Source organism: Amblyomma maculatum, chromosome 1 (genome assembly GCF_055883805.1).
Source record: "Amblyomma maculatum isolate TAMU_Amacu chromosome 1, ASM5588380v1, whole genome shotgun sequence".
Lineage (NCBI taxonomy): Eukaryota > Metazoa > Arthropoda > Arachnida > Ixodida > Ixodidae > Amblyomma > Amblyomma maculatum.
The window spans coordinates 394,696,642-394,722,397 of record NC_139344.1 but is presented as its reverse complement, the minus strand read 5'-3'; the positions used below and the strand labels follow the sequence as shown (position 1 = coordinate 394,722,397).

Below are 25,756 nucleotides of genomic sequence, written 5' to 3'. Positions count from 1 at the left end.
GCGGGTTATGAAAGACGCTGTACATTCAGAGATCTGGATTGATACTGCCCATTTCAACTTCTATAACGCACGCTGAAATAGCAATGACCACGGCCGTTTTAATTTTACCCTCAAAACACGGTTCTCGGGCAGGAATTAACAGTATCAAGATTTAAGACATGACTGAAACCCCGTTATCTAACGTCACCGAGCCGCGTGAATCTGATCGTAAGTCTCAATAATAGTATGAAATTAATATATTCAAATACATGGTTGCAACTCATATAGTCTATATGACTCTAAATCAGGGTCATATATTAATCTGGAGCTCTCGCTTGACGCGATTTCTTCTGAATCCATGCATTTTGCAGGGGGCCTGGGAATTTTCAGGCAAGTTATAGTTCGTCGCGTTTAGCGATATATAGTACTATACACTAACCAGGCTCGTGTTCACTATGACCATTATCATGCGTATTCACCAGAACCATCATTGATCCTGCTTGGCAGCAGGATCACATAATCATAGGGGAGGAAGTCATACAAGTCGAGCGTCTTATCGTGTGATTCGCTACGACTATATACGGCTACGCTGTGGTCCCATAGACCAAGAAAAGTCCTCTCTGCGGCCGATGCCCTACATGGAACCATTCTTTCTCGGGTTTAATGTCCGCGGACAGTCGATGATCTCGCTCCTGGATGACGGTGAATGGTGCAGACACCGACACCTCTCTTCTTGGGGGAAACGCGACAAAGTGCGCTGTACGCAGAAAACAGCTGCATGTGCGCTTCTTCCACCGGCATTCAGAGGCCGCAGCTGTCGCTTTCTTCCGGCTCCGGGAGGACACGTACGGTTACGGCGAACAAGAGGGCAATTCGGCGGCAGCGGCGATGCCTCCTCCACCGCCTTCTCGCCCTCTTATTATTATCCCGGGCACAGATCTTCTCTCATGGGCGTATCCTCTGGCTGGAGGCCTCATTGTGAGGTCGGCCAGGGTCGCCCGCGCACCACCGGAGAGAGTGGGTCCCATGCCCTGGCGAGGTCCTGTTTTGCGTGTACGCGCCTTTCATTTTATTGGCGCACACCGCCGTTGACTCCGATTTCCTTTTTGTCTTGTCTCTTTCTCCTCCCATTTTTTCTTTTAATCTTTATTTTATGTTGTGGTCGCAGCCCTTTGTGCCCGGCGTACGCTGTTCAGCGGTACGAATTCCCCCGGCTGAACCTTCTACTTCAGATATAGCTCTCCCCTATGCGTAGCCTTCCTCCACCGACTGTTGCGTGGTCTCCGCCGCCGTATGTGGTCGTAAAGCCCGGGACCATATATATGCGGCTTTCGCTTCTTTGCTCCCTCCTTCCGCGAGTATCCGCCGTATTATTCAGATCCTGGGAAAAAAAGAATCCCTCGCACGCCAGCGGCTCAGCGCCGATGTCGGAGCGTCAGATGCGGACAATGATTCGCTGCGGTGGACCTCAGCGCACTCTCGCAAAGAGACGCTAAACTGGAGGTTTCCATCATGCGTCGGTGAATGGACCGCATGAATGCCACGCACGCGCTCTCGGCCTCAACCCCCCTCCCCCTTCAACCCACGTAGGCCTTTGGTCGTGCGAGGCGGTAAAGCGATGTTTATTTCGCCGCCATCTCTCTGGCTGGGTCCCTATTTTCGGGCGATAACGGGTAAATAAAGAGGTGGGAACCCTTTGGACCCCGCGGCCACTCAACGAGTGGGTGCCGGCGTGTCTGATTTTGATCTTTTTACGAGCAGATGGAGGGGCATTGGGCAGGACACGAAATAAGTAAAACAAAATAATAAATGCGATGCGGATGCTTGCTACCGTAAGCCTGCTTCGCTTTTAAAGCAAACAAGCAAGCAAGAAGATGCATCAGCATTCCGCGAGCATTTTATAGAAGCAACATCTAAGGAGAAAAATGTTTACGCTGATTAGGCACTTCGGATGCAGCACCTGGTACGATTTGAGAACTGCCATAGTTCTGGTTGGAGGCCACTTCTTCGAGGGTCGGCGGATCTACCGTAAGGCCGATAATTTGGGCATAAATTTTATGCGCCAAAGACCAAAAATAATACGATCTATTATGGCCGTAAATAGTTGCGTCCTTTATTCTGCTACGTGTATCCCTTTTCAGCGAGCCATATAGCTCCAGCACTGAATCAGTTGGAGTCATGCTTTAATAAATTTTGGTAATCGAAATAATGAAAGCCACTATAGATTGAGAGAAACGCCAAGCGTACTGCTATGATTACGACCCAGTGTTAACAATCCTATAGCCCGAAATGAAAGCATGGCTAAGTACAGTCGGGACCGAAAGTGACGCATACAAGCGCCTTTGCTTGGCTCATGATTTCGTGACGCCTTCGGCGTTTTCTTCAAGCAAGGGCGTCAGGGGATTCCTAACCTGAAGTCAAAGGCTATATGCTTTTTATCTCCGTCTGTGCGTTAAGAATTCTACTCTAAGAGCGTGCTTAAGCATATACATAGTAAGGAGAGATATTTTGCGCGAATTTTGCACATGTATACATTTTTTCGAGCTTATTGCCCCGTAGTTCTATTCCCTCAGCTTGAAGGAGTTTCTATGGCTAAATGCTTAATAGACTAATTACTTAATTACGCATAATCAACCTAGCTATCTAAATATGGTTAACACTTTAGATATCTAATTAGGTTTTGCTACATAAGGAGGCACGCGCATTTCTTCAGAATGCTTTTGTTGGCTCAGTGTGTGCGTGTTCATGAAGTACAATGACTTGCACGCTCACACCCTGCATTTGACTATCCTACATCCATACAACACAGTCCTCCATAAGATATTGCCATAGCGTGGATTTTTTTGTTTGTTTGCAATTTTTGCTGAAGCGAGTCTTCGCTTACAAACACATATGATAATTACTAAAAACCACATCGTACTTCCAGCGTTAAAAATTATTTGTTCCAGTTACCTCGGAGTGACAACATGGGCAATTTGTACAGTCTGTGGAGCCTTCTCATTGTCATTTCTAGGCAGTAGATATGTTAACTGAAAAGGGAAGGGGGAGTGGGTCACGTCTGAAACTTCATTTTGTTCAGCGCGAAAAACGATGACAGGGGAAGAAGCACACACATGAAGCTCGCGCACACACATGAAGCTCGCGCAGGCGCACAAATTATGAAGAATACGTTAAAAAAATCAAGCCTAAACACACGCATGCATAAACTTCATTGCACTTGAATAGTACTGTCAAGATAATCAGTTCTGGTGACACGCCACCGAAGATTTCGCGACACACGAGGTGAGCGATGTGGCTATACGCTTCCACTATTTCCCGGCACAGCTGATTCCTGTGCCTGAAGACAACGTCCCGAAGTCTTCGATCCGGTGCACACAAGGTATCATTTTCTTGTTTTAGTCGCGGCAAAGTACAGCGAAACTTGAAGGGGCGGCCGAGGTCCCCAGCGACCTCTGGTGTTCTCTCAGGCGGACGCTAACGCACCTTCCAGTCTGCCCGTAATAAATTTTTCCACGAGAGATGTGTACTTTATACACAACCCCCATGTTGCACGGCACGTATCTCTTAGCATGTATGGCAGTGCACGCTCCTTCAATGAGCCTAGACTCATCCAATTTTTTTCTCGACGATGGCACAAATCTTTCCGACTTTGTTCTAAACAGTAAAGAAACTCTTGAATCTCGAACCTGCCTGCAACTATTTTGAGTTGCTGGAAGACGCCGTGCAGATATGGCATGTGCAATATTTTTCCTTTTGTCACTGGCACTTTCTCGGACTTATGAAGAACACCGCTTCATCTTCCCCACGAACCTCTCCAGAAACTCAACCTCTTTGAGTCTTGCAACCTGTGCTTATAAACTGTCCTCTACGAGGTGTGGGCAAGACTTGTTCAGTGACGACCCATAAGCATGACATGGCTATGTCATCTTTAACATATATTCATCGAGTGGCCAGAATTGTGCCTTGCGATCACGGTGCATGTTAGAACACGTATGATCTTTTTAAAAAAATAAAAATATTATTGCCCAGAAACTGGATATGCCGACTATCGAGTAGCTCAAAAGTAAATTGCAAGCACTTTCACTTTTCCTTGAAAAGTTTGAACAGGTCTACTGAAGTTTTCGTGTCATTCCATTATCTAGTAAAATCCAGGGTGGTTGTTCACAGATCTTCGAGCGTCTTGTCCACCATCCAGAGGAATATGTCGCCGGGGATTGGGACAACCCTTGAACCTATAAACACATGTGACCGCTTAACGTAGGACCGATTGTCCCACTTCACGAAGGTCGAAAACAGAGATAAAGAAGGCGTTCAAGAAAACGATCAACATAGACACTGTACTGGAATTCACAAACGCAACATCGTCACTGCTGTCGATTACGCACTGTTTCGCTTTCTTCACCAGGTTGCCTTGTGAAAGCGAGTAGAAGATGTTCTCTACTTCAATGTTCAAAGCAGAGTAGGTTCCTGGAACCTGCTGAGTAAGGAACCCGACAGTGCTGCTGCACCCGAGGTCAGGGTCCAGAATTGTTATACTTCAGTTGTTTCCGCAAAAAACCAGACATCTCCAAATGCCACGTTGACCATTCGGAGACAATAACACGGAACGGAATACCTGTCTTGTGTGAATTAGCGGTGAAAAACAGATCCGGTCGGCAACTCTCGCTCGCCTTCACTCTTGTGTATCACCACTTCAGATTGCATTTACTCAGTAGAGCGAGTGAATGCAATCATGGTCAAAGGCATGTGAATGAAGCCTTTGACCGTGTCTTCATTCACATTTACTTCTCTGAAGTTTTTTTGCATCGCTTGAGATTCTGGTTGAAAATGTCTTGTGGAACCACAACGAAAAAACCTTCCTTATCGGAGGCCAAAGGCATCAGTCCAAAGGCAGACAAATAATCAACCATAGCCTTCATAATGGCCTGGCCACTTCTACATTTCTTATTGTACTTTAGACCTTCCTGAAGTGAAACGAACGGTCCTACGTTAGCCACCAGGACTGTCTATGGGTTCAAGGGTTGCCCCAATCCTCAGCGACATACCTTTTGGTCGTGCACAAGACGAACTAAGACGACATCAAGCTTCTATAGCAATCTAAATGTTCCAGTATGCGACTAACTGCTATTCACTAGAGGAGGGAGTGACATACAGGTATGATACCTCCAGTAACCTGTTGAAGTTTTTCAAGAATGGAAAGGGCTTGAAATTTACTTTCGAGTTTCCTGATAGTCACCACATCCAGTTTCTGGGCATTAATTTGTTCTGTAACGAAGATCACGGGTGTTGAAAGTACGCACCGTGATCGCAGAAACCCCTTTTGAGCCACAATCCTGGTCATTCGAGAGGCTTCTGAAAGATGGCACAGCCACATGATGCCTTCGATCGTCACTGAATAAGTCATGCATGCCCAGACCTGGTAGAAAACATATTCAACGCACAGGTTGCAAGGCTTAAAAAGGCTGGATTTCTCGAATAGTCTCGCCTTCCTGGAGGAGAGAAGTTGCTGAAGATAAGGCGGGGCTGCCGAAAAGCCCGAGAAAGTGCCAGGGACAAAAGGAAAGCATGCCCCTGTCCCATATCTACGTGGCGTCTCCCATCGTCTCAAAAAAGTTTCAGTCAAGTTCGGCACGCATTGGTTTTTACTGCTGAGAACAAGGTCGGCAAGATATGTGCAGCGGCCGGTCGGGAAAGTACTGGATGAGTCGAGGCCAATTGCAGAAGCCTGAGCTATCCGGCACGCCAAAATGCACTGCAAAACGGGGGCTGCGTATAAAGTACCCGTCTCGCGTGAAAAAGTTTATTATGGGCAGACTGGAAGGTGCCTCCACGTTCACCTGAGAACACGGCAGGTCGCTGGGAACCTTCAACCGCTTCTTCAAATGTCGTTGTATGTACACTGCGGCGATTATAACAATGAGAATGATACCTTTTTTGTGTGCACCGCATCTCAGGCATGCCGACTGCAGCATATGAGTCAGCTGAGCCGGGAAATATCTCCACACCGTGCACCTCGTGTGTCGCGAAACCTTTGGTGGCGTCACACCAGCTAGAACTGGATTATCTTCACAGTACTGCTCCGCTGCAATGAAGTTACAGGCACACGTTTAGTTCGTTTTGCTTTTTTGTATATATCTTTTCATTTTTCGATCACTTGCGCACTGGTTTTTGAAGCCTTTAAATAACGAGTCCTTCCTAATTAAAATTTCAATCGGCAGTCAGCGCTTTGTTCGAGTGTGTGTTTCTTTGCCTTCATTTTTTGCGCAGTACAAAAGGCTGAACGTTCATCATGCCGCCTAGTTTTCGTTGTGCTGAAACGTCTGGCATACCAGGCTGCAGTCTCTTGGAAGCTATTTTGTTGTGCGCTGCCAGTTCAAGACTCGTGTAGGAACAGTTAGTGCATGTTAAACGTTGCAATGGACGTGAGCCGATATATTCTAGACAATATTACAGCTACACGGTCGGCACTACAGCTGTAGCCCGCAATATAGCGCACAACGAAACATAAAAAGCAACAGGGCTCAAAAGAACTACGTAAACACCAAGCCCATCACGACCCACCAGGTCGTAAGCCATAAACTGCCCATTCTTTACAAGCGAAATCAGGAGAAATCTTCTTCCCACAGAAACCGAGCAAGCACACCGCGCATCACGCCCAAATCAACGGACCTCTTTATCGGACCTCGCTCGCGAGCGACTAGGAAGGTTACACTGTACGCTCTCCGACCCCGGACACGCACATATATATCCAGAGACGTTCGTACGCACACCCAATGATCCTGTCTGCCCCGCCGTGCAGTAGCCGATAAGCCGAGCACAAGCATCAATTCTCCCCTTGTCCTCTTCTTTTCTGTGCGCACGTATGTGCTTCGTTGTGTTCGTCCAGCTATAGCCCAGCGACTGTGGCGGAGCAGCCCGATCGGGCATCCCACGCGATGGCGGAGGAACGCGCTCTCGCGGAACCAATGCTCGGGTGGCCGTCGGGACACACCCTCCGTGGGATCAGTCAGATGGGCGGCCGAACCAATTAAGCGCGGCCGCAGCTGAAGCGATACGTGGCGGTGAGACGGGAGGCCCACCGCAAGAAACAGCGTGTGCGCGCGCTTCCGTGCCATCGATCACTGCTCGCTCGGTTACAGGAGGCGAAGAAGGTCTTGTCCGGCCGAACCGTTCGTTCTCTACCTCGTTGATCCGGTATGCAGGCGCCGGAGCGCACGCGACGTGCATGGCCAAGTTCGGCGTCGTCACCGCGTCTTGTTTGCACAAGCGATAATCGAGAGAGCGCGAGGCCGGTTTCTTCTCATGTGCGGGCCCGTCGGCGCCGCTTCTGTTTCAACGACGCCCGCTGGGAGTCGAGCCGTGTGCTGAAGTGACGTTGCCACGCTGCTGGTGGTTGATGGGTGCCCTATGTGTCGCTTATGCACGGCGTTACACCAATACATGCCGTCTAGAGCAGAAAATACAAATTAATCAAAATGTCTTACCTAGCGAAATAATCGAAGAATATTTACAGATGCTCTTGAACGAGGCATAGGCCGCCTATAACCGGATATATTCGTTTCAAGAGCGACTTAAGATATAAGAGAAATTCTTTAAAAAAAGCAGTTGCAGGCATCGATTAAAATGAATACGTGAACTTCGTCTCATGCAGATGTGCTTTCCGTACCTGAGCGTCCGCGGTGATTTCTTTTTCAAGAGCACGAAGTAGCCCATATACTCGCATATTTCATGTACTTCGAGTCCCGTTTAATATTAAGCTTTCTCAGCCAGCGCAGCTCTAGGTTCATTGAGATTTACTTTATTTTATTCATCACGCTGTGTTTATTAAAATGCCCTATATTTGCGCTTATATAACCAATATTCATAGTTTGTTAATTTGCTCGCAACCATAATTCTTTTGTATGCATAGAATAAAACTCTTTTTGAAGAGACGATATGGTAAGGAGCGAGAACACAGAGGGCGGGGATTGAGGCGGTCCAGAACGCAGCACAGCGCTAGTCTGTTGTCGCCAAACACAAGGCCCATTCACGCAGCGTTCCGATATCTCCGCGTAACCACGTGCATCTGGAGCAGTGCCGTCAGTCATGTTATTGCAAAATGAATGCCACTCAGGAAAAGCAACGCTGAGCGGCCCGACCGCAGATGGCAAATCCAAACTGGTTTATGCAGAAAAGAGAGAAAAAAAGAGCTATATATTTCTTTGATTTTTTTTAGTAAGTGCTGAAATTAAAAAAAAAAAAAAAAAAAAAAAACATTAGTTGGGGTTTAACTCCGGTTAACCCTAGTTGAATTGCGATAACAACGGCGGGAGCTCCTTTTGCCTACTACATTATTCCTCTATCCCGCCCTATCAGTGTGAGGTGCTACATTATTGGGGACACTTAAGCTCATTCTTTAACAGTACGACGCAAGAGCGTAAGCTACCAGCCCACATATAAATGAGAAGGGTTCAATGCTGCTGAATCGAATGTGGAGAGAAAGCATTAGCTGCCGGTGATGATGATGATGATGACCTCAGACAAAATGGCACATACCCACGGCGGGGGATTGGCCAGGGTGCATTGTAGACTGTAAATAGTGTGAGCACTGTGTGGCGCTTCATCTTCCACACGGCTGAACGTGCTGCTTCATCTTCATCCTGCTCCCTCTTGTAAATACCCATCGTCATCGCGGAGTGTGTTTGGCTGCAGTGTGCGACCAAGGCTTCAGGTCTGCAACTGGTCAAGGACTGGAGTATTCAGCTAAATATGGGTGTTTAACTAGAATCTGTAAAAAATAAAAAGGAAAATAAAAAGCAATGAATTCATAGCTAGCATAGTAATCTACCTGTTGAAATTATGTAATTATGGATAGAATCGCACACTGATTTTAAGGTATATCTCTTGACGATTGCCTCGAAGGAGAGGAGAACTGGAGTGGTTAGTGGAAGGCCTAATCTCGAAAGGGAAGCCGCTAAGTAAAGTTTGCGGAGAGATGCGAACCTCCTGCAGAAGTGGAAAAAAATGATCTATGGATTCAATTTCTTTGCAAGACTCACAGAGGTTAGTAGCGGATAGCCCCGAACGACATAAATACAGATTTAGTTTCGGTAATCAGCAGCGCAAGAGAGTGATAGATACTTCACATAGCCTTGAAACACACATGCGGCCACGCCAAGGCCATCTGAGGCGTTGGTAATTTGGTGCAGAAAGGAGAGGCTCGTGACTGAGGTGATGGAGACTTTGGAAATTTTTAAATCGTGCTAACGTTAAGTAAACGGTATTAGGTATGCACGGAGCAAGAGGTCCACCAAGAGCGGATTTTGCTTAAAAAAATCTGCCCTTTCAATATATGTAATTGAAAGGACAGATTTTTTTTATATATGTAATACCACAGTGGCCAGGGACCCAGTGAAAACGCAAATCTGTAACGTGAGGAGGAAAAAAAAAGATAAACAGAACGGCAAAGCAGAGTGCCCTCGAATTTTCGATCGATGACAGCACGGATAGGCTATCAGAGAGAAAAATAACCTTTGAAATATTACTAGGGATATTTGTCAAGGCCAACTCAATGGCCAGAAACTCAGCAGTCCGCTTCTTCGTATTATTCTTCGTCTTCATTTTCTTCTTCGTCTTCATTATCTTCTTTTTCTTCTTCTCTGTCTTCATCTTCTTCGTGTTCGTCTTCTTCGTCTCTGCCTTCTTCTTCGTTTTCTTCGTGGCTGCTCAAGGTCAAACGTGGCCCGGGAAGGGCCACGTTTGACCTTGAGCAGCCACGAAGAAAACGAAGAAGGCAGAGACGAAGAAGACGAACACGAAGAAGATGAAGACAGAGAAGAAGACGAAGAAGATAATGAAGACGAAGAAGAAAATGAAGACGAAGAATAATACGAAGAAGCGGACTGCTGAGTTTCTGGCCATTGACACGTTTGACCTTGAACAACCGCGAAGAAAAACTTTGATTGTTAAGCCGCTCCCCAGAAACATGAATTGGGAGTATAATCAGGGGAGGCGTGAAGCCAGGGCCAAATTTATGCAAAACTATGGCAGTAACACAGGCACATATTACGTGGATGCAGCGGGTCCCACTAAGGATGGCACCTGCATCATTGCTGTTGTGCACGAAGGAAGGCAGGTGAACGGGCTCTCAGTAAAAAAAAAAAACGACGCGCTAATGTTGGAGGAAGTGGCGATTGCACTGGCCGCCACCCACTGCGACGCAGCCTATAATGTCGGACTCGCAACAGGCCTGCCGAAATTACGTGCGGGGTAGGATAGCACCATTCACCCGCAGAATATTATTGGCATATACGAAAAATTCATATTCGGCTACTAGTAAAAAAACAGGTTATATGGATGCCCGGTCACCAGGGGGTGGAGGGGAACGAGACCGCTCACGCGGCTACCCGAGCGTTCCACCCCCGGGGTTCCGCTCAATCCTCCGGTTCTACCGAGGCAACCATACCAATCCCGCTCATAACTTATGCAGACATTACCAATTATTTACGCCTCTGCAGGAGGGCACTTCCGGGACCCGCCAAAGGTCTCGACAAATCTGAGGAATGCCACCTTAGACGGCTCCAAGTCGGGTCTTTTCTAAATCCCGCCATACTAAAACACGTGGACCCGACATTTACGGGTATAGGTGTAAATTCTGAGGTAAGTATACTGACCTATACCACATGGCGTGGGCCTGCCAGCAAAATACAAAAATAAAAGTTATAAAACAGCTAACTAGAGAGGGCTGGTAGGCGGCCCTGTCCAGCTCGGACCTGGAGACCCAGCGTGCCCTGGTCCAGAGAGCTCGGGCAGCGGCGGCGGCCGATGGCGTCCCGGAATAGTGTCTGTCACTCAGCTCCACAACCATACGCACCTCCCTTCCCAAATCATTTAATTATAAATAAATGTTTTCTCCCCCTGCTCCCGGGACTACGCGACGGACCGAAACCTAGCGTTATTGCTATCGCGATAAAAATATTTAAAAAAACAGCACATCAAAGCATTACGGCGAAAACCGTTAGAAGCTCATGAGTGTGTAGAGGATTTGTGCATCCGCGGAGGGTGTCACACCGTAATTGTCGAGAAATGAATTGATTGATGAGTAAATGAATGGGTGCATGAGGTAGAGAATGAAAAAAATTTGTGTGAAAAATTTTGTTTATGTGCAGTAATTAATTATTTAGAGCCAAAACAGTCAATGGCCAAAACAGTCAATGGCCAAAACAGTCAATGGGATTCCTCCAATTAACCCGGTTCTGTGCTAGCTCCATCCACTTGACCCCTGCGAACTTATTAACCTCATCCTCCCACCTAACTTTCTGCCGCCCCCTGCTACGCTTTCCTTCCCTTGGAATCCAGTTTGTTACCCTAAGCGACCATCGGTTATCCTCTCTTCAAACTACATGTCCTGCCCATGCCCATTTCTTCTTGATTTCCACTATAATGTCGGTAACCTGAGTTATTTCTCTGACCCACTCTGCACGTTTCCTATCTCTTAATGTTACCCCTACCATTTTTCGCTCCATCTCACGAGCATTGGATCCTAAATAGACGCTCATATCAGCCGTGCTTCTGCAGTGAGCAGTAGCAGACTCTCCAACTAGCTGCTTCAACACGTGTTACGTGCAAGGCAAGCAAAAACGACGCAGTTTAAGAAATAGGCTGTCGCAACAATAAAACCGTGGATTAAAGTTGGAGCGTATACACTATGCACTTGCCTAAGTTCATCGTTTCGCAAACTTTCTCTCATCTGCTGCCGTGGAGTGCCGTATGTTACCGGCAACAACTACACCGAGAAAGAAACCGCATTACTATCGATATAGCGCAAACGTAAAACTTGTTATCTTGCGTGTTTGTGCAAGACGACGACCCATGCGTTGACAATGCCGAATTCCACTATCGGGTGCCGTAAACTGTGGAATGCTTTAAAAACGTCCACAAGTGGCGCAAGCGCCTATATCGATACACTCGCGACGTTCCTCGCACGACAAATTCCTAGATGCAATCTTTCTAAGTGAAAGTTTCAAAGAGGCGAAGTACACTGTCCACACTGTAACTGGCACTACGAACTCATCCACGCAGAACCCCCCCCCCCCCCCCCCCCCCCTCATCTAGAGACGAAAGAAGAGAGATACTGAAATGGTATACGAATAGAAAGGAATGAAAATAAAACATACCCCTTCCCCACAGGGTCTCGTAATTTGAAGACCAAGGTACGACATGAGGGCCAGGTGTAGGGAAAGCGTAAGTTCGGTGATTATCTTCTCATTACCACCGTTTACCTTCTTCCCACTGCTTCACGCTGCGCGCGTACTGTATCAAAAAAAAAAAAGAAAAAAAAAAAAGAACGCGACCCTAAACGCTGCATAAATCACTGACCCTTAAAACCCGAACCGACCGGAGATTTATGCGGCAGCAGCGGCTCCTTAAATACCGGACATGATTGTGGGTACATGTACAATTAGGCGAGAGCACAATTTTGACGCTGCGTGCCTAAAAGAGTCATTCTCGAAGCGAGCTCAACAACAGGTCTCAACTTCCTGAGTTGTTTATTCGAGACCTCTTTATTATTTCCCCTACGCAGTGCGAGGTCGTCGTCGCCGACTATAATCCCACCAGCTCACCAAAAAGAAAGAGGAAACACGTACCACTCCTGTCGCAAGCTTGCCACACGTGTTAGACCTCGCTGCGGTTCATGGAGGGTGCTGCTGGGTCGCTTTAATTTAGCGGTGATAAACAACAATATTTCAGTTGTTGTTGTTTTTTTAAGCACTTCTTTCTTTTGTGCTTCAATGCCGCTTCTCTGCCTTAATATGCTAGAGGAGAAGCGGAGAATGAGGAAAGCCGAATAGAGTCAGTGGAAAATATCACCATTATACCTTTCCTGCACCGCTATACTTCAGATATTTGCTTACTGGTTAAGAGGAATAGTTTACTGCATTTGATCCCAGGTTTTAAAAGCAAGGGAGCGCTTGTAATAAAAATGCTCGAGCAATATCAGCAATGAAGTATAGAGAAAATGACAGACCTATTTTTCTTACCATATTTCGCTTTTTGGAGTTTTTCCTATGGCCCCTAGACCTTATTTCTTGTTTGCTGTTTTCTTCTTTTTAAAGCTTAATTAACGACCTGAAGTAAGACATTCAAAGATTAGTTTGATTTGGTTTATGGGGTTTGATGTCCCAAAGCAACTCAGGCTATCAGAGACACCGTAGTGGAGGAGGAGGACTCCTGAAATTTCGACCACCTAGGGTTCTTCAACGTCATTCGCAGATCATGGAGGAAATGGCGAGCTTATCATGAAATTCTTTGCAGTTTTTATCGGTCTAGGCCAGGCCCCACATGTGTACAGGGCTTATGACGTGTTCGAAACCAGTTATATAATCTGACCGACACATGGAGGACCGAACAGCCTTCAGCGAAATTATCTGCGCTTTCTGGGGTCAGTTTTGCTATCTCACTCGTTGTGGGTGGTTCAGAATGGGAGCTATTGTGTTTTGCGAGCGTACAGCCTCTCATCTGCGCTCGCAACATTTGGTTCTGCAGCGGCACCTGTTATGGGCCCTCTTCTCCGTTCCACCGTTTCGACGGTGGCGTCTTCGGCGTAAAGCTGCTGCACACTGATTAGCCGCCATGCAATGGTACCGTGCATAACGTCACCGCAGCCCGCCACACTGGTTGGTCCGGATGCAGTGACCTAACTTATGACCTGGTTTTATCGGGCTGAGGCAACGCTCCACTCTGAGTGGTGTGACCACTGTGATGTCACAAGTTACGGCAACATCACGCGCACTGTTTCGAAATAGAAGACAGCAAAAAAAAAAAAAAAGATAGAGAATTCGAAAGCACTGAGAGTTCTGTCATGTCTCCTGGCGGATTCGCCAGACACTACACTCACGGACCTCGCCCGCACTCGCCAAGATGGCATAGGCGTATAGCGTATTTAGCTTGGTTATTCACCGCAGAATGCGAATGTGTGCTGCAGTTTTACACGAGTCGGGATCGGGTGCAGCGATGTAAAATATTCACACAAGAACCCTTCGAGCGCATGCAATAAAAAAAAAACGGCGATGATATGCTCTCGTGCCTACGACAGGGAAGCTGGCCTGTTCATTGGGTTGTGAGCTCGAAACCCGGTCTCATCATTGCTTTTTTATTATTATTTTGTCCATTCATCGTTCGTGCGGGCAAGATCTGTCCGCAATTCCTGTCCCCGCCACTCACGAGACAAGAAATGTTTTCGGATTAATAAATTACATCCTATTCAGCACCGCAGACAGCTGTTGCCGATTCTAGCGTTATCTCCGCTTCCTCCAAATAAATTACCCTTTTGCTGCCCCTAAACGCTTGAGCTGAGCGGAGTTTCGTGAACCTCTCTTTGTCAGGGGAGAGAAGGCCTTGCACTGTGTTAAGTTCAAAGCTTTCCCTACCATGCACAAAAGCAGAACGCACACTGAACACGTGGCTCCGCAGCAGCGTTTTCTCTAATGCGATACAGCCTCAAACGCTCCGGCGGTTAGCCATAAAAAAAAATATAAAGCGCTTTCTATGGTTATCGTAAGTAATTTATCATTCAGTTGTCGTTTTCTTTTTCCGTATCATGAAGCTCGAAGGCCGGTTTAGCGGGGTGACGTATACGTTGCGCTTGGTTTAACCTGGCTTGCGTTTTCAATTCGTTTTTCGTTTTAATTAAGCCTTAGCCTCCCGAACACAGTTATTTCCTCGAACTATTCGCAAGCGCCCTGCTTGATGAGGGGACAACGCTCCCAAGTTTGCGTTATCGCATAGAAAAATTGAGTGATTAGATCCTTAATTTCACGCAACACGAACTTCCGTATGTTCGCAATAACGCTCTGACGCCTCACTGATTAATGATAATAATACGGTTGAACAACTGCAGTGCAAAAAGGAAGAAAACTTTTTCCTGCGCGAGTTTACCCCCACTAGCTCTGGAGTATCCAACTTTTGTATGATGAGTCGTGTTGTTTCATTCCCGTTGTGTTTTTCCTTGCTTTTGATTTATAGAGATTACTCCGACTTTCGCAGAGGCAAAATCCTGCATACCTCGTGAATTCTCCCGCCTACCTACCCCCTTGCCACCGAAATTCATTGCCTCCTGCTTTGCTCGAGCTCCCAAACAATCTCATCGCTGTCATGCGCACCCTCTAGGCAACCAAGTCTCTTCATGACCGGAGCTCCTTTGTAGGCCGCCATTTTGAGAATATTGAAAGCCCCACAACCCCTCCTATTTATTACGATACCTATAGCCACTAGCCTTTGAACACAATCTCATCACGAGCTTCACAGGCGTTGCCCTTTGTCCGAAAGCTCTACATAATACAGCAACTCTCGCTGATTATCCCCCTGAATACGTATAACAAGGAATCGCTCACGACTCGGCATTTGTCTTACACTGCATTTCACCTTTTTCTTGAATAGGCTGCCATTAGAGGGCCAAGGCCACCCCTACCTCCCCAAATAGAAGGAAGCGACCCCTGTAGTTGTTCGTACTCTATAGAAGTGGAGAGGTGGAAAAAAAGGCCGTTGTGTCGATTTATGGACGCGAACTGACCGCAATAAATAAACGGCCACGGTAGTTGGCCGAGAGCCGTAAATCTCACTCACGACCGCGTCTATAAAGTCGAGCGCGGTGATAAAGTTATCTTTCGCAGCGAACCGAATACAAATGTTGGTGCGTTTAAGAGCACCGCAGGTGGCTTGCGTTGTGGCATGAAATATGGAGGCCCAGGACGTGCGTATATACGAACAGCTTGCGGAGCCACCCGTAACCGTTCATCGTACTGACGTCGCGAGAATAAGGAAAACGCTAATCGTCTTAGACGTCGTTTCCCATGTAGGCCTTCAGTTCTGCGGATGAATTTGAGATCGATGCTGACGAGTCACGCGCAGATGTGTACGGCCACGGGCGCTATTCAGTCTTTGGCGCAACCTTAAAGAGACGATGGAATGCCGAAACGTCGTAAACGATCGTACACGACGAAGAGCCTCTCCAGCTGAATGTCGATCATTTGTGCCAGCTGCATGTAGATGCACGTGCAGTTCACGGTAGAAGCCTTGAATTCTACAAGAATTCTACAAGTTATTTATGCGCTTCCTGACCTTCTTTTATATTTGTATCCTTGTCGACAGGATTCCTGGCTGACCATGAATAATATTTAATTTTGTTGATTGAAATGGCAATTATACTCCATAGGAGCGTTCTCTATAGAAGTGTGCTCTATAGGAGCGTGCTCTATGTAGAAGCGTTGTTGCAACACATACGTTTCTGGTTTAACACACATGAATTTGGTTGAGGACGAAGTTTCCGAAATGGGTTTTCTGTATACCCCCAGTCGAAACAAACTACAGAACTGTGTCAACAATACGACAAAATATCCTGTAGTTCTGTCGTAACCATCAGATTATTCTGTAGTTCTGTAGTACTTTCCTGTAGTTCAGTAGTTCTGTGGTTTTTCTGTAGTATATTTCGGTTGTCTGTAGTTCTGTAGCACTTTTCTGTTGTAACTACAGAAATTTCTGATGTTGCTACAGAATGTTCTGTTGTCACAACAGGTTTCCTGTCAAAAACCTCACAGAAATTCTGTCGTAACATAAGAATATTTTCAGTAGTTTTTTTCGACTGGGCCTATCTAAAATGGGTTCCTGTTTGTCCTCCTGTTCTTGGTTAGTGTCCCGTTTTGACTCTTCAAGCAGGAGTGGTAGTAAATCTCGTCGTATTTTTCCTGGAATATCAGTCTTAGCGCTAAGTCGTAGGATTTGAGTTGGATTTCTTTTGTACGCCTGTTTCTTGTTACCGCAGGTTTACGGTCTGCGTGTTTAGATCATATCTCAGTGCGAAAGAAAAAAAGAAACATGTTCCCAGTGAATGCAGGTATGATATTAAGAACTGCTTGTGGCATTGCCTATTCCGAAGTTTTTGTGACGAAGATGAACTGAACGCTTTCTCGAGTAATGAGTGCGCAGCTCCTTGTTAATGGACCGTATACTCCCTCTTTATTTTGAGTCTTTTGAGTGTCATAATGCATTACAGTACTATTTTGAGTGTCATAATAGATCATATAGTGTGAGGTCAGACGCAAGCACTCGGTAACACACTCTGATGGGCTGGTTGATTTTAAGGAACTAAACTCAGCACTAAACTAACTAAATCACTTACTAGTTTTACTTATTTTTCCGTGAATGAAAAAAAAAAGACTGCAACGTTGTCAGTGCAATGTGAAAACAACAAAATATATACAGAAGCAATGATGGCTCACTAGTACAAGATGGCTAACTTAACATCTGCTGAAAACCTGTCCGCAACACGTACCAAAATGCAAACTTCGCAGATGCAAGACGCAAAAATTAAAAACAAAACAAAGAGAAGGCATTGTGTACACAAGGGAGATGCTGTTTTAAGATACCTATAGTTAACTGGCGATGGTGATTCCTGTACAGATGAAAAGAGGACGTATAGTCTGCATCAGAATGGACATCCTGGGAAATGTTGATTCTTGTACCGCGTTCTGTGTCTAAACAGCAAAAAGAGAACAAATGCACTGCCCATAAGGAACTGTTTAGACGACACTTTATACGATACTTTTCTCTGGAAGATACCTCCAAGAGACATTGGTCACCAAGGAACCCATCACTACGTCGACTAATCTTGTATCTGGGCTAGATATATTGCTTTGAAACAAGCGCGCTAAAAACACACTCGAAACGACAGAACAAGCGCTTGTCCTGTCGTTTTCTTCGTTTCCTATGTGTTTATAGTGCACTTGTTTTCCCCTTCCAAAACTGTGCCGACTCTTTAATTGCTCTGCTTCAAATCATACTTTATTTCCGCGCTGCCAAATGGAACTATCCCGATCCCGGCCACGTAGATCACAGCCGCGGCGGCCGCTTTTCGATGGAGGCGAAAAGTAAGGCGCCCGTGTGCTGTACGTTGTCAGTGCACGTTAAAGAACCTCCACTACGATGTCTCTCATAGCCTGTGTAGCTCTGGGACGCTAAACCTATTCACCAAACCAAATCTATTACTCCCAGCAATCGATAACTTATCGCTATTCCAAAGCACGAGGACATCTTTTGCGCTGTAGGGACAATGGCATACCAACATGCCCAGGCTTCGACTAGCCGCCAACTATTGCGCCACAAGACTCACAATAAAAGGTGCTGCTGGGATTACGCATTGAATCGCCTCGCGTGTTTCCGCGTTGTTTTTCCTCCATCTGTACCAAGAAGATGCGCTTCTACAGCTCGGTCAGACGGAAGCAGTCGTCACACCGCAACCTGTGTCAGGCTATACGCGTTATTCGTGGACTGTGCCACCTCTCCTCTCAGTCCTTCTCTCTCCTGGCACCTTCTTCATTTGCCGACGGCGGCAGCCCGGCGAGAATTCTTGCACGAGGAGGGAGACTTGACCGCACATCCACAGGCAGGCGTCCTCCGCCGTTGCTTCTTGCGGATCGCTCATCTCGCAGCCCGGCGGGAGCCTTGCGCGGAGAACGCTGCAGCCCCACGCAAGCCATAAACTCGCTCGCTGCGTCGCCGAGCAAGTGTGCGGATGAGTAACGCGCCCGTCGCCGACCGAGACAGGCGGACACACCACTGTGCGCTCACCAGCGTCATTTCTTGCCGCTCGCGCACGCCTTGGCCTTCCATTCGTGTTTCTCTCTCTCTCTCTCTATCTCTCTCTCTCTCTCTCTCTCTCTCTCTCTCTCTCTCTCTCTCTCTCTCTCTCTCTATCTATCTATCTATCTATCTATCTATCTATCTATCTATCTATCTATCTATCTATCTATCTATCTATCTATCTATCTATCTATCTATCTATCTATCTATCTATCTATCTATCTATCTATCTATCTATCTATCTATCTATCTATCTATCTATCTATCTATCTATCTATCTATCTATCTATCTATCTATCTATCTATCTATCTATCTCTCTCTCTCTCTCTCTCTCTCTCTCTTTTTTGTCACTCCCGTTTCCTACCTCTTTGAACTAGAATGGGTTTCTGATTTGACTCATGGAGGCGACAGATGAGGGGTCTTTCGTCGCTAGTCAATTGATCGAAACTAACACGCCTGGGTCTACTTCACAGGGACAAATATCCCAGTCGACAATTTAGTCTGGTACTGAGGCAGCTACGTCGAGTCCGTCCTGCTATGGCGTGAATGCTTCGAATAATGCTGGCATATGTGTACTTCTTCCTACTAGTCCAGCTGTCACACAACGCACGCACGCCTCCAACGCACGTCTGGTGCTCCTACATTCTGGCGGATGGTGATGACAATAATCAAAACTTTATTAAGGCGAAAGTCTTACTAGGCTATGTCGGCAATGTTGCGTGTACAGAACGTGTCCGCGGCCTTTGTGCCGTTTATAGAAGAGGTAGGATCAAACGAATGGTTGCGAGTGATAGAGGGTGATGTGAGGATGCTGCAGAAAAAAACCTATGCCAATAGGATGATTAGTTAATTAATTAGAGCCATGAATCTAAAAGTAAAATTAGAAGTCAAAATAGCCATACGACTAATGTTGGCGTCCAATTGATGTGACGTCACGTAAACCGGAAGTGGATGTGTTTCTGGCTTAATGCGCCAAATAAGTGATAGTGAAAAGAAGTGTATAATTAGTGTCAGTATCAAATTAAAAAAAAAAAACGAAAGCACTGCAGAATCTGCACTAGAGAAATGCGTAAGCCTGAGCGTTGCTGCGTTGTCTACGAGATGTACTTGTCAGCGAGATTCCGCGAGTGACAGATACTGCGCGTTCCCTTTCCTGTAAACCAATTCTACGGAACGCTGATTGTGTTCGACAAGGGGTGCGCGATGTACTCTGCGCAGCTGCAACTGGTCTTTTTCTCTTCGTCTTCCAGATTTCACCCTAACTTATTTAGCCGAGTTATTAGCTGTAGTTCTTGTCCTGCGTAGGCTCCCAAATTCTTATTCAACGGCTTTAATACTTACCGACTCATTATCGATCTGCACTTCCCCATCTGCGTCTATTGAGTCGCAGTTAGTCACACATTTAAATTCCTCATCCCTCCTCGTGTTCAATCGGTTAGGATAGAATGGGTTCCTGCATGGTCACGGGGGCCTTCATTTCAATGAGTCTGCTAATGCTTTAGCGAAAGCAGCCCTGAGTGGTCCGATCATTAAGCTCCTTCCAACCTGTGCGATCGTCAAGGCAGCACGTTTTAGTAATTATATTATAAGGCGGGAATTTTGCACTAATGCCCTTACTTCAATAAATGATTTTCATCACCTTCTATTCCTTTGGAGGAGTAAAACCTGGCGGTTTTGTACACTTGAAGTTTCCTTCAAGCGACTGTCGTGTTCCTCAACTAAGCTTTTACCTTTACAGGCCTGGTCTTGCAACCTCTCCCTTGTGCCAATATTGTGATGAGCCAGAAGCAACTGAACATTTTTTGCTCTTCTGTCGCCGATATACATCGCTAAGGAAGCGGCTTTTAGAAATTTCATTACAAAAACTTAGCTTGCACTTGTCGTCACCGGTTGTTCTGTCTCCTGGTTGTTCTTACAGATCAAAACGTTTTCCGTCATAACTGGTTGCTATAATTTTGTCTTTTATCGTTGATATAGTTTTTGTTATTCCGCCCCGCCGTGGTGATGCAGTAGCTATAGGGCGCTCGGCTACTGTGCCCAGGGACGCGGAATCGAATCCCCGCCTTGGCTGCCGCTTTTCGATGGAAGCGATGGAGGCTAAAAGAAAGGCGCCCGTGTGCTGTGCGATGTCAGTGCACGTTAAAGAACTCCAGGTGGTCAAATTATCCGGAGCCCTTCACTACGGCGTCTCTCGTCGCCTGAGTCGCTTTGGGACGTTAAGCCCTACAAACCAAACCAATCCGTTTGTTATTACTAATTAAGTATTTATTTATTATTTTTGATCTCACTAATAAAAATTTCAGCAAGCCCATGCACCACCCGCAACCATCACTGTCACTGAACCGAATTTTATCAAAATTCTAATCTCAGTTATACAGAATGGAATCTCAGAAACTGTAATCACCGTCTGGTCGTGACCAATCCCCCTTGTGAGTATGCCCAATGTTATGAGGACAACAACAACAACAACATCCAAGCTTTCGCATTTCTCCATTGCAGATTCTGCAGTGCTCTCAGAATTTTTGCTCCGAAAGAAGGGAACTGATGGAGCGTAGTTTTTGAAGCAGAGGTTCTTTGCGAGGCATTTTTTTTAGCTGAACTTTACTTACGTATCCCTGAGGAAGGTAAACGCAATTGTTTCACTGTTCATCTGCCGAGTGTTGAATGCCAGACTTAGCGCCGCGCTTGTATAGTGACCGCCGAAACGAAAATAGTTGAGTATAACTAAGAGTAAGTTGGGCATCTGCACTGCATAAACTACCGTAAATAGCACTGGGCCACACGTATTCAAAAACAACGTTTGCTAGATCTTCGATCTATAGACGTTGATCAAAAGTGCGTACAAAATACTTATTCATTATATGCGGTTACAAAGTCCGCAAGCGGCGGACAATCGCGCAGGTATACCTTGCGTTTATTTATTTATCATGCATCGTTTATTTATACCAGCTGCTTCGGTTACATAGTCTTTGCCCACGATCCTAGGTCACTGGATTTTTCTCCATTCAATTATCGATCAAGGCTGCCATGTTGCGTTTAAATCTCACCGTGAATTTCCAAACAGTATCTGCCTTTAGGTGACGGCAGCATGGGAAATCTTACATGGACATCGGAAATAAATATCGTAGCCAATCGGCAGTAAAATAACTTAATTCTTAATTGTGTGCATATAAAGCGCCTGTTGGTAACCCGAGCCACGCAAGTATATACGTTACATCTGAGCGGACATCCTTTCACTGAACGTCCTCGCTGATCACCGCGACCTACCTTATTTCAGGCCGTCAAGTTCACCCTGCTGACGGAGTGCAAGTGCCACGGAGTGTCCGGCTCCTGCTCGCTAAAGACCTGCTGGAAGCGACTGCCCCCCTTCACCCACGTGGGTGACTACCTGGTCGAGCGCTACCGGCGCGCCAAGCGGGCACTGCCTTACTACGGCCGCTCCAGGGCCTCCCTGGATCCGAACAGGCGGAGGCCGGTTCACCTCAAGCTGCACGAGAAGCACCTGCGTCCGGCCCCCGTCAAGACCTCGGCATCAAAGAGGCGCTCGTCAAGCGCATTCGCCGACGAGCCAGACTCGCACGAAGTGCAGTGGGCGGACGTGGTGGTCCAGCCCAAGCCCCGCGACCTCGTGTTCCTGGAGGACTCGCCTAACTACTGCGTACGAGACGTGGAGCGCGGCTCGGCGGGCACGGCGGGCCGCGTCTGCAACAGGACCTCGACGGGCTCGGACAGCTGCCGGTTTCTGTGCTGTGGTCGCGGCTTTGAGACTCACTACAGGACCAGGACGCAGCAGTGCCACTGCAAGTTCCACTGGTGCTGCTTCGTGCGTTGCGACACGTGCGCGGAGAAAGTGCGCGAGAGCATTTGTAAGTGACCCGACGCCTATAGTGCTGTAAATCGATTCGGAGTGCTTTGGGCGCGCGTGCATTCTGCGCTGTGAATCGTGCGTGCCGTGTGTGTCGTGTGTGCTTCGGGCGCACGTCTGCGTTCAGAGGCCATTCTTATCGGAACGCCGTGTCCTTGGCATAGCTATGGATTTCCGGTGTACTGTACACGAAGACGAGCCTGTGCCCATGTTCCAGATTCCCCAGTCGACATTACCGGATGCTTTCTGTGCGTGCTGTGTGATGGATAGTGGCTCACCCGAAACCAATCTTCTTTTGACGGACAGACCTTGAGGGTGCTTCACAGTCGTAAATTTATCAGAGTCGTTTAGATGACCTGCTTTAATCAGCAACTACTAGGTGCTATTTCGCTCACGGACGACAATTCTTATTCTTATTATTGCGTTAAAATGCGGACAAAAAGTTTCTATTAAAATGTATTTAGCCATTGATACCATTTAGAAATGAATTCAGTCGCGTGGCCGAGTATAGCTACAGCTTTTAATGCGCTTTTTCACTCAACCAACGCGCAGCCTTGGTGCTCTTCCGGACGACGTTTGCCTTGAACCCAAATTAGTTCACCCATTGAAGACCTACTTAAGAATAATGTGATATTTTCTGTGTTCACTGCATCAGACTCACTTTGCAGCTTTGACCCAAGGAGCGGCCTTGTTGCACCAGCACCACTCACTGTCGGATGCCGTACTTCAGCCAAGGGCGAATAAGGCGCGGGCCTGTGCTGACCAAATTACTTCGTTCGCACCCTTCTGTTTGCCTTCCATTTGAGCGCTATTGCCGCTACAGCAGCGGAAGAAGGCAGCGGAAATGGCGAGGAGACATTGCACCACCTGTGATGTGTGAAATTAAGGCCACGAGACTGTACGCGGACGCAATAGCCTCTTCGAAGTACTGTCACTGTGCGCGTGATGAATGTGCCTTGTGGATGAAAAGTGGCACGTTGCGGAGATCAAATATGGCGCCTAAAACAAAACAAAAAAGAAAGGTCATTCGCTTTATCTGCTTATATCTCAAGGTTTACAGCTTGCTTTCCTTTCCCTGTTGAGAGTCACTGTAAATTCAGAGCACACTTTAGAGAACTGCAATACGTTTTGTACAAGTAATATATGCACAGCGCTTAAGTGTTATCGCTAAGAAGACACTAAACATTCCTCATGGTGGAAGGGCACAAATGAGCTCTTATTTGCTGAAGTCTTGGGTGTGATGGGGGGCAGCGGTATTATGTGAACTTTACTGCAGCCGCTCAGGGCACCAAATTAGTCATCGCCAATGTTGAACATGTGTAAGCTTATCACCAATGTTGAACATGTGTAAGCTTATTCAAAGGGCTGGACATCCGCCAGAAGCGATAATGTCGAAAATCCTAACTTTCAAGCCGCATAGAGCTTGTGGCACCATTTTACGAGAATAAAATTTATTTTTGAAAAGCCTCGATTGTAGATTGTACGTCTCGTGTGTGTGTGTGTGTGTGTGTGTGTGTGTGTGTGTGTGCGTGTGCGTGTGCGTGTGCGTGTGCGTGTGCGTGTGCGTGTGCGTGTGGGTGTGGGTGTGGGTGTGTGTGTGTGTGTGTGTGTGTGTGTGTGTGTGTGTGTGTGTGTGTGTGTGTGTGTGTGTGTGTGTGTGTGTGTGTGTGTGTGTGTGTGTGTGTGTGTGTGTGTGTGTGTGTGTGTGTGTGTGTGTGTGTGTGTGTGTGTGTGTGTGTGTGTGTGTGTGTGTGTGTGTGTGTGTGTGTGTGTGTGTGTGTGTGTGTGTGTGTGTGTGTGTGTGTGTGTGTGTGTGTGTGTGTGTGTGTGTGTGTGTGTGTGAGTGAGTGGGTGGGTGAGTGAGTGAGTGAGTGAGTGAGTGAGTGAGTGAGTGAGTGAGTGAGTGAGTGGGTGAGTGAGAGAGAGGAGGGGTGCGATTAAGGGAGACGGTACAAGATATGACCTATCTCTGTCGTGAAGTCATTTACTAAATTGAACATGCGTCACACCATAACTGTATGGTCTTATGTGCAAAGAATTTTTATGCAAGTGACGTGCGGATACAAAGGTTTCACTCGTTTCTCGAAGGGTTACATAGAAACTTAAGAAACTATCGACATGATTTGTTTTTCTATTTTTCTCCTCATATTGATATCACGTGCCTACGTGTACTTCAATAGCATCCTTTTGATAATATGCTATCATTTACTGCGAGGATTATGTCATATGAAGTGAAAGCAGCGGTAAAAAACAATGGCTTACCTCATTTGTTTGCTGCCTAACTTGTATCATATGGCTGTTTACTTGATTTGCGTTAAGTAAACATTCTAAGCTGAGTATACGTGGCCGGTGGAAGGTAGATCTCATGGTTAGTCATAAGTGCACGTTACAGTGGAAAAATGTTCGGTAAGAAACTGCGCAAACGTAGCGTTTTCGGTTGGACGGTTCGCAAATAGTGTTGAAGCTGATGTTCTCAGCTAAATAATAATAATAATAATAATAATAATAATAACAATAATAATAATAATAATAATAATAATAATAATAATAATAATAATAATAATAATAATAATAATAATAATAATAATAATAATAATAATTGGTTCACAGGGCATAGCCAGCCATCGAATTTTTATCTGTTGTAGACCGTCATTGCACTCGCCACTGCTTAGATGGTGGACGACAGCTGTTGTTGCGGCGCGCGTCTTTCTCTCCCTCTTATTTTTTTTTCTTCTCTATTTGCCCCGCCGGGATGGTGCAGTGGTAAGACGTTTCGATGGAGGCGAAACGAAGAGGCGTCGTGTGCTGTGCGATGTCAGTGCACGTTAAAGATCCCCAGGTGGTCTAAATTACTCCGTAGCCCTCCACTACTGCTCCTCTTTCTCTCTTTACACTTTCACTCCCATCTTCCTCCCTTCCCTTACGGCGCGGTTGCGGTGTCCACAGAAATCAAGTGAGACAGTTACCGCGCCTTTCCCTTCCTATAAATAAATCAGTTAAATCAGTGGTAAGACGCCCGAATACTGTGCCAGAGTACCCGGGTTCGAACCCGACCTCGGCAGCTGCGTTTCGATGGAGGCGAAACGAAGAGGCGTCTGTGTGCTGTGCGATGTCAGCGCACGTTGAAGATCCCCAGGTGGGCGAAATTACTCCACAACCCTCCACTACGGCTCCTCTTTCTCTCTTTCCACTTTCACTCCCACCTTCCTCCCTTCCCTTACGGCGCGGCTGCGGTGTCCACAGAAAACAAGTGAGACAGTTACCGTGCCTTCCGCTTCCTATGAATCAATCAATCA

General features: G+C 46.6%; 1 protein-coding gene across 1 annotated transcript in view; it reads left to right on the top strand.

The window, feature by feature from the left end:
* The window catches only part of LOC146208617 (protein Wnt-7b-like), a 49,203-nt gene extending 25,282 nt beyond the window's left edge, over positions 1 to 23,921 (top strand). The window contains exon 6 of the mRNA XM_084578957.1: positions 21,873 to 23,921. Coding sequence (XP_084435083.1) covers positions 21,873 to 22,469 — 597 coding nt within the window. The 3' untranslated portion in view covers positions 22,470 to 23,921. The remainder of the gene's footprint in view (positions 1 to 21,872) is intronic.
* The last annotated feature ends 1,835 nt before the right edge of the window (positions 23,922 to 25,756 follow it).